Source organism: Trachurus trachurus (genome assembly GCF_905171665.1).
Source record: "Trachurus trachurus genome assembly, chromosome: 19".
In the NCBI taxonomy this organism is placed as follows: Eukaryota; Metazoa; Chordata; class Actinopteri; order Carangiformes; family Carangidae; genus Trachurus; species Trachurus trachurus.
The window spans coordinates 21,155,491-21,164,571 of record NC_139913.1 but is presented as its reverse complement, the minus strand read 5'-3'; the positions used below and the strand labels follow the sequence as shown (position 1 = coordinate 21,164,571).

The window sequence follows — 9,081 nt, the reverse complement described above, 5'->3', positions numbered from 1 at the left end:
CAGCCATATATACAAGGTGTACTTACACATGCGGAGTCTTTTGAATGCTGACTGTACAGTACAGCCAAGAACATGAAACCCTCCCTAGTCTCCCAGGAAATGTTTCAACTAGTGTGTGACGTCTTGTCATTCATTACTTGGTTCTCAGAGATCTCGTCCAACAGGTTTCTCTCTCTGAGACCTTTTTATAGTCCTGTAGTACGGTGGTATGTGGACAGAGCTGTGAGGTGAGGTGCTTAGTAAGAGATTATTCACGTTGTGTGACTCTGGTTAAACATTTGTGATAATAATCTTTCAAAATAAAAGAGCAACCAACTATCCTGTGAAATTCTCTCATGAACATATAGTTGTATGTCACTATGTGATGTAACCTTATTTGTTCAGGGAATCTTAATCAGATACCACCACACCTTAATTTAACTGAACTGAACTGAGCTGACAGCATTTGTGCTTATTATCTTCATCAACCTACTACATTTTCATAAGTTGTTCATAATGTCTACCATGTTCACTTTCTCAGTTTAGCATGTTGACCGAACAAATTTACTGAAGGAATTTCAAAATATTACGTGATGAAAAGTTAAAATCCAGTTGGGAGAATAAATGTTATAAACTTTATAGGAACCCATTACAAAAGTTGTGGATACATTTCACTGAAAACTAGAAATGTCAACTTTACGGTCGCACTGGAATAGGAGCGATAGGTGATCACCTATAAGTCAGAGACATTATTTCGGGACTATGAGTGTCTATACCAAATAACATGACAATGCATCTCACAATTAAATTTACATATTACTGTCTGACCTGAACAATAGACACTGTCATCCATAGAACTACAAGCATGGTAAAAAAAAATGTTAACAAGGGATTAGAAGCAAAACAAATATACTTTTATTGTGAAAATACATCCCCCTCAGTCAAAGTAACTCCTGTGTGCTTCTATGTGATATGCATCAAGTAAACATTAACCTTGTGTGCACACATTGTTGTAAACCAGTGGCTGGATAAACCTGCATGTCATTATTAGATATGTTTTATTACAGTGACCCATTGACTCATACAAGATGGCAGTAAATATATAATAAATAATTATTTTTTTCTGATTTGTTTCATCTGATCGTGCACACATGCATGAAAACACACATACACACTCACACATATACACATATAACTCAGCCCATCCTAGTGTTTGATAAGTTAATCCATACTCAAACCAATAGGTTAGAATATTAAGGCTTTAAAGCTTTGCATTTCAAAAATAGCTGTGAACAGATTTTAGCTGACATAGCTTCATAGATGTTAAATCATAATAATTGGTATCTTTAGAAGATTTAGAAACAAACTCTTGGTGAAAAATAAGTTCAAAACATAAAATATTGGACAGTGTGATGATGTCACTCAGCAACTTCAACATAATTGGCTGGGTAGAAGCCCTCCTTCCCCCCGCTCAGCACTCCTCGACACCAGCCCTGGTCATCCTCCTCCTCCACCTTCAGGAACACTTCACCTGAGACCCAAAGGAATCAAATGTTAAATGAAAAACATTCATTGTCTTTCTTCCAAGATTCAACATGTTCACACTAATCATCTTGCTTTAATAATCAGTATTTTACTCTGACTTTACTATTATTTAAGTATCTTTTTAGTGCCTTTAGATCGAAGTCTTTCATTGTTGTAATTTTTTGTACACTGGAAGTATCTAGATAGTTAGCAGTTTGGAGGGTATTTGGAAACACTTTGCCTTTATAGGCTGTGTTTGCTTTGATTGGCTGTGGTGGTTGCTATGTACTTAGCTCATCTCAGCGTCATCCAATTGTCCAAATGTGGGTTTTCTGGCTCCAAAAAAACACTGAGCAACAAACCCAACTCTCTGGATTCCAACTCTTTATCGTATACAAAGAGATGAATGCACTTTAATTTGCAAAACATCTCTCCCAAGGGAATAGGATTATAGCTTTTTGTCTTTGCAGGACGTGAATGATATCATAACCACTTCACTTAATGTTTGGTGCTGTATATTTGTGCCATCTGTGTCTGACTCATGATGAAAACACTAGCTCTGCTTTAGGTGATGTATATACAGACTGTTAAATAAAAATGTCAGCTGTGTAAGTAAAACATTTATTTACCTACAAAACGCCTCCCTAAGAACTGGTTTCAACTTTTATAGTGCCCCTAGGATATGTCACATCATTTCCATATCTCAGAAATCACGTAATCGTAGTTAACTCCACAATGCACACTGACACTAAATCTACCAGCTTTATATCAGTAAGATATCATTATTAAAAAAAATAAAAACCCTTGTAATTCTGTATAAAAATCTCTCCAAATGCAGCTTCAACACGTCTATCTAACACAATGTATTTGAGTGTTGTGAGAACCACACGTCATGCGTCACCTGCTTTAAAGGACAGCTCGTCACCCTCCTCTCCCACATAGTCGTACAGAGCTCGCACCTTCACACCCCCAATCATCACACTAACAGGAGAAGACACAGGCATTTCAACAGCAATAACAACATTATAAATCTGCGGTCATCTCTGGCCTTAGAAAATTTTTTAGTGGTAACCACATGTGAAAAGCACTTAATTGGATACTTACGGCCGGCTCCCTTTTCTTTGGCCGTGTTTCTTTCTCTTTAGTTTTTTAACTGGTGGAACCCATTCCTGAAAGAGATAAAAATGTAATGATCAGCATTATCAACACAGCCATGATGAATGCAAAGAGTGTTAAAGGGATAGTTCACCCAAAATTCTAATTGCACTCATTATCTACTCACCCTCTTGTCGACTAAGGGCTGGGAGAAGTTTCAGAGTCCTCTGTGGCTTCTCTGAGTTACAGGGGGTCTCGGCGTAACAGTGCAGGTCCATATAACGGTTGCAAATGGATACCACTTTTCTTTGTAACAAAAAGACACACCAAAAAACATCCAAATACCTCCATGCTGCTCGTATGTAATGTCCGTCTTGTATTCAATGCTTGTATTCAATGCTTCAATACAAGACGGACATTACATACGAGCAGCATGGAGGTATTTGGATGTTTTTTGGTGTGTCTTTTGTTGCGAAGAGAAGTGGTATCCATTTGCAACCGTTATATTGACATGCACTGATACGCCGAGACCCCCTGTAACTCAGAGAAGCCACGGAGGACTCTGAAACTTCTCCCAGCCCTTAGTCCACATGAGGGTGAGTAGATAATGAGTGCAATTTGAATTTTGAGTGAACTATCCCTTTAATCTACACAACCCAGGGATCTGTAACTGTCAACACCAGGGCCGTTGTATAGGGGAGAAAGGTGATGATAATTCTAGGGGCCCAGCACCCAGTAGGGCCCACAAAAAATCCCAGTAGTCTAATCTTTGTATGACTGATTTATTCTGCATACGACCCTGACTAATACTCATAGTAATGCTGCATTAGCATCAAAACAAATAGGCTAAATAAAAAATGATAATACATAGCCTACGTAGTCTAAGAAAAAAAGTGGAGAATCAGGGGGTATGGGGCCCACTTTAGTATTCTTTCAGGGGCCCAGATCAACGGCCCTGGTCAACACACACACACAGGGACACATGTAGTTTTGTCCACTACATTTTAGGGTGAAACTTTACCTCAACCCTTGGCCAGTCGGTTGGCATCCCAGGACCGTGGTTGTTCTTCCACCACCGGAGATCATCCTGCTCATTGATGGCCATCAGAGTTTGATGGAGCTCACTGTACACTGCCTTCACACTGACACAAGGACACAGAGCTATATGTTTATCACAGCACAACCGTGAAACACATCTATCCGCGTGCAATCTTTGCAAAAACCCAATAGCTGCTCACCTCTCATTGTTGGTGATGTCCAGGTGCCTGTGGATGGAGAGGAAAGCCTGCTTCAGAAAGCTGATCCTCTTCCTCTCCTCCTCCTGCGACTGTTCAAAAATGGCCTCCATCTCCTCCATGTAGCGAGGCGTGTAGGACGTCACATCCTCCAGCATTTTCTCATAGCGATCCCTAATCTGCAGGCAGCTCAGACAGTTTTTATGATGCGAGGATGCCATACTCTGCCTTAGGAAGAACATCTACTGTGTTTCTTCAATGAAGGGGGGGGGTCTTAAATATATAAATCATTGGGTGCTCTCCACTGTTGCCATGCTGGGCTCCATAAACACTGAGCAGAGTAACAATAACACATCTCCATACAAGGAGAATACTTGTAGCAGGCCGGCAAAGCTTTCTCGGAATGCAACATATTTAACTCTGTGGCACATTGTGAATCAGGACTTGTGAATTTAAATGCGCCCTGAATTAATCCCTTATTCACCATGCATGACTGACTTGGAGTGAGCTGGTGCAGTGTGTTAACATTGCTCCTCACCTTTTCTTTCTCCTCTGTGGCCTTCTCTCTGGCATCTGTGATCTTCTGCTTTTTCTCTGGGCTCATCTCAGAGTTTTCATTTGCTTGTTTCTCTTTGTCCAGGGCTGCTTGCTCCCTCTGGCACAACTTATGGTACGCTGCACGAGCCTTCTCCAGCTGTTGAATACACATGTGCACTCATATTATTTCTTGAAGAAAAAAGTCTAAAACTGTGGGAAGTATGCTTCAGTGCGTTCTTGGTAAGAGTTAGACGACAATACTGATAACGAAGCTGATGTACAGTAAATACGAAACTGAAATCACGCCTACATACTCCTCAAAAGCTATGAACATTTTTTTTTTTTAAAATCTAACTCATATGCATAATATAGCTGACTTGTAAATTGCAGCTGTTGTTACCATTGTTATCACTTCATGACTGTGCACAAATATGACTACAGGACATAGGTTTGCAATTTGTCACGTTGTGTCACACATAACTGCTTGCAAAACCACAATACATCGTTTTCACACCTAGATGTTTAAAAACTGAGGGTGAGAGCTGTTGGTTGCCTAATTTTGAACACAGTCAAACTACCGGTAAGCTAACCTCCGGTCTGTAGCTTCATATTTACTGTAGACTTGAGATTGGTATCAATGTATTCTTGACAAGAAAGTAAATATGCTTACGAGTTTGTAAAATCCATGCAGTTGAGAGCTGCATAAAAAAAAATCAAGTAATTGAACAGTGAGTAAAGAGTTACCTATCCTAGCCAAAGAAGCATAAAGGGGCACACAGTACAAATTTTGTCCAGCGCCCGGGATCCATCTGAGCAGCTGTGGGCGTGTTAGTCTAAAAATGAAGATTAAGATTAAGATATACTTAAAGATTTCTACTTTATTGATCCCAGGCTGGGAAATTACTACTGAGATATGGCCAGACAGATCTTTGGGAGTAGAACATGATTGACCAATAAAAATCTGGTCTGAAGTCAATGGTGCAGTATTTCTCTACTATTTTAAGTAGTTAAGATAAGATAATATCAAGATAACACAGGCTTACATAGGTGGCTGTGTAACACGCGTATAATCTGGGTGTGTGCTGAAAATGCAATTAAGATGTTTACATAAGTTATATGGGTACTGTGGTATTGGTTAATTGCAAGTTATGCACAAGTCATTCCCATGATTAATCTGACTAATGTCCATGTTAATTTTTATTTCTGTCATTAAAATAGCTATGGATATGGACACGCCCTAAATGCAATGTGCCCTTTGTGTAACAGGTCAATGTAAATGATGTACTGCACGTGTTCTGGACCTTTATCAGCTTTTTGGACCAGGGTTTCTGGGCTCGTGAAAAACTTGTGTTGTTGCCGTGGCTCTCCCTGAACCCACAGAAGATTTTCTTGGGAAAGGTCTCCTTCTGCCAGGTCCTCACACGTTGCCCTTCTTCAGTGACGAGCGCTTGGGAAATTGAGGAGTGGAGCTCCGACAAACGCTCGGTGGAGGTGAAGAAACACTGCCACGCCTTCATGAGGGAACCATAAAGTGGCCCTGGGGAAGTAGGAAAAAGACAGACGGAGCAATGAAATAACAGAGCGCAGAGGTGAGTCATGGAAACAATAAAGAAACAATCATCTCCATTTGTGCACTGGAACTTTTCAAACAAGCACAGATGCTCTTGTTTAATGATTGGAGAGGTCATTTAACTTGAAGAGCTGAGATGATCAAAAGAGCCTGGGAATCTAACGCTCTCTGCTCGGTACATCTTTCATGCAGCTCCTCATACTCACGAGAATCCACTATGGACTTCCACTTGCTGCTCCACTGGCTGAGCTGCTGGGCATACTGCTTTTCTACCTTCGCTCTCTCCATGAAGCAGGTCACGATGTCATTGCAGGCCTGGTGGGACTGATCGGTCCGGTGCACCGTACGCACATAATTGCCCGGCTGGTAGGAGAAACAATAGGTGATGATAAATGAGACTATACCAACACACAAGCACTGTTTGTCAGATTAACTATTCCTTGGGGTGGTAGATTTCTAAAATGTGATCACAGATATAATCCTCACCATCCAGAAGCTCTTTTTCTTGGCATCCTCAGGTGGCTCTTTGGGGAGGCTCGCCATTATGGGAAACGTGTCTCTGAAAACAAAAGATAGCTGCTTGGGTGATTCAACAGAGTTGCCAGACTGGTTAAGAGGCAAAACAAGCATGGGAAGGCAGTTTTTTTACTGGCTGCCAGGTGACACCGATTATCATGCAACAGGTTGGACGTCAATGCAGATTCAGCACGTAGACTTCCTCATAATAGAAGTATTTCCCTTGGATTGCAGGTATATGCCTGGTAGGAAAGATTTGCAGCGTGTGGTGTGTGTGTGTGTGTGTGTGTGTTGCTGTGCTTATTGCCATGACAACTTAGATGATCCTGATGAGGTATTATTTACATGTACAGTGCTTGGATACATCCAGACCCCCCCTGCGTGAGTAAGGGGAGTGTCGTTGCAGTGGCAGACTGGAATTCACAGGGGTGGGATCTGCCAGCAGGAATAGAACAGCTGCTCCGGCATTCTTCCTGTTGCCTTCCCAAAATAAACAGCATAGAAAGGTCATCTTTCCCTTTGCTCTGACTAATACAAGGCCCACTGTCTCCCACTCTAACTTGTTGCAACTCAGAGATCATGACCACACTCTGGCAACCAAACGGGAACGTCAGAGTTGAAAGGAATAAACCGTCCAGAGAGGAGATTTGTTTTGCACAGCGTGTAAACCAAAGTACATGTGGTGAATACATTAGAGACAGGATGCAGATTGAACAAAGGCAGAGGAGATGCATGCACAAACAAGCAAAAGGACACAGTCACATTTGGGCCTTTTTCTGTCTGGGCTGACACATTGCACTCTGAGTAATATGAAAGTGACTAACCACACTTCATCACAAGACCGAGCATGACAGAGAGTCAGGCTCATGTAAGACCTTCTTTCTCTGAGCCAGCTGGTCTTCATACTCATATTAATGTGACTTCTCATTGCTCTCATTTGTTATTATCTGCTGCAAGTGGAAACATAGCAGAAAGTCCCTGAAGACCACTCGCAGTCACTACTTTTTTTTTTCTTTTCTTTTTAACTTTACCCTGATTCTGTTCTTGCTCATGCAGGGAAATGGAAGAAGTTTGAGACAGGACTGCACAGCTCACTCTCATTCTATCACACAGACGCATTCATACCAAAGTATTTTAATGCAAAAAAAGAAGCAAAAGTGGCAGCAGAGCAGAGCAGTCATGCCTGTGAGCAACCAGCACTTACATTTCTCTCTGTGATTACTCAAGTGACCACTTGTTACTGTAGTTCAAGGGCTAGTGAGGATTTCTCTTCATTTCTCTGCCCGTCTCCTCCTCTCCCAGCGTGCCTCTCCCCCTCTAACACATGCTTCTCTCCCTCTCTGCTCTCTCCCTGACCCACTTTTCCCTTGGCACTTAAAGTTACACACACACACACACACGCGGTGTTGATCAGAAAGTGGGCGTGAGACACCGTGACAATGCAAGCAAGCAGAAAGGGGGAAAAAAATTAAACAAATCAGAGCATTTGCATGGTAATCACTCTGCCGCTAATTGGCTTCAGGGCAAACAAAGAAGGAGGCAGAAACTTACCTCTCTTGCTCTACTCCCCCGTCAGCTGTGATATTCTAGTTCTCAGTCATTCCAGGATGAACTCCTCTTCCTCTTTTTCTCCTGTTCCCTCACTTTAACCCCATCTTTTGCTCCTTTAACTCACTGGCTTCCCCCCTGACAGGCTGTTTAGGTCTCCGGCCCCCTCTGTGACTATCACCCTCTCACTTTCCCTCCACTCTGCTATTAGAAAAACAGCTGGAAGAATCCCCCTCCTTCTCTCTCTCCCTGCCCGTCCCTCCCTCTGTCTCTCTCAATATGGTGCTAATGAGATGCTGAACCTTCATTTCGACCGTTCGCTGGTCACAGAATCGTGTCAGTGTGGCACACGGTCATGTGAGCTTATTAGTGAGTGCGTGTGACAGTAGCACAGAGAGAGGGGGGTGGTGTACAGGGGCATGGTGGGGGGGATATCCCATGAACTGCCACATTAGCCCCCGTGCTCCTTTGTGACCCGACATTCTCCTCTCTCTGGTCAGGCCTAGAAACACAGCCTGCCAAACAGAGAACAAAATACAGCATGTTTTCTCCCTCTCTCTCTCTCACACACACACTCTATGTTTACCCATTCTGGTCTGTGCTCTCCTGGACATTATCCAGGAGTTAAAGGGGAACACCTGTGTCATCCAGAGTTACTGTGTGTTTATTGCTGTCAGTCTTTCCCCAATAAACGCTGTTTAAAACGAGACTCTTCAAAAGTCCATTATCCAGAACCTGGGAAACTCAAACACCACTTCAACTCAACCCACCAAACAGAAAATATTATTTGTAGTTGCTAAGGTGTAATATCAGATTTGCTCCTGGAGTAAGCTTCTTTGATACTTTAAAAGGTTTGGCTAATTTTCTCAATTATGTCCCATTAACCTCTGCGTTCATTGTCTTTTCACACCAACACTACAATGAAAATACTGTAAGTGTTTTACCCTTGACAGTTTTTTTTTTGTAATTTTTACGTTATTTATCACTATTTTCAATGTTAATTAGACTTAACTGAATAGAAATAAGGTGACAATTTGTCAGAGAAGAGATTTACATTTCATCCACTTTACAAAAACA

At 41.8% G+C, this 9,081-nt stretch overlaps 1 protein-coding gene across 2 annotated transcripts; it reads right to left on the bottom strand.

Annotated features, from left to right (window-relative positions):
- Nucleotides 1-882: 882 nt before the first annotated feature.
- Nucleotides 883-8,238, bottom strand: LOC311003025 (protein kinase C and casein kinase II substrate protein 3-like). 2 transcript variants are annotated; one of them, XM_083994686.1, is made up of 10 exons: nucleotides 8,008-8,238; nucleotides 6,427-6,499; nucleotides 6,147-6,303; nucleotides 5,672-5,907; nucleotides 4,372-4,527; nucleotides 3,837-4,012; nucleotides 3,620-3,740; nucleotides 2,608-2,672; nucleotides 2,405-2,484; nucleotides 883-1,510 (listed from the first exon to the last, which is right to left on the bottom strand). In XM_083994686.1, exons 2-10 carry the CDS (start codon nucleotides 6,481-6,483, stop codon nucleotides 1,398-1,400), a joined length of 1,161 nt encoding a protein of 386 aa, XP_083850812.1. In that variant the 5' UTR covers nucleotides 6,484-6,499; nucleotides 8,008-8,238; the 3' UTR covers nucleotides 883-1,397. The 2 variants fall into 2 exon arrangements, with proteins under 2 accessions (XP_083850812.1, XP_083850813.1); XM_083994687.1 differs by lacking the exon at nucleotides 8,008-8,238 and adding an exon at nucleotides 7,661-7,856.
- Nucleotides 8,239-9,081: the final 843 nt, after the last annotated feature.

Excerpts from the sequence above, each read along its gene's own strand:
- LOC311003025 (XM_083994686.1), bottom strand. The coding sequence starts at position 6,483 with ATGGCGAGCCTCCCCAAAGAGCCACCTGAGGATGCCAAGAAAAAGAGC. Across the intron at positions 5,908-6,146 it reads GAAGTCCATAGTGGATTCTC|GGCCACTTTATGGTTCCCTC; the intron begins GTGAGTATGAGG and ends CTACTTCCCCAG. Across the intron at positions 4,013-4,371 it reads CCACAGAGGAGAAAGAAAAG|ATTAGGGATCGCTATGAGAA; the intron begins GTGAGGAGCAAT and ends AGCTGCCTGCAG.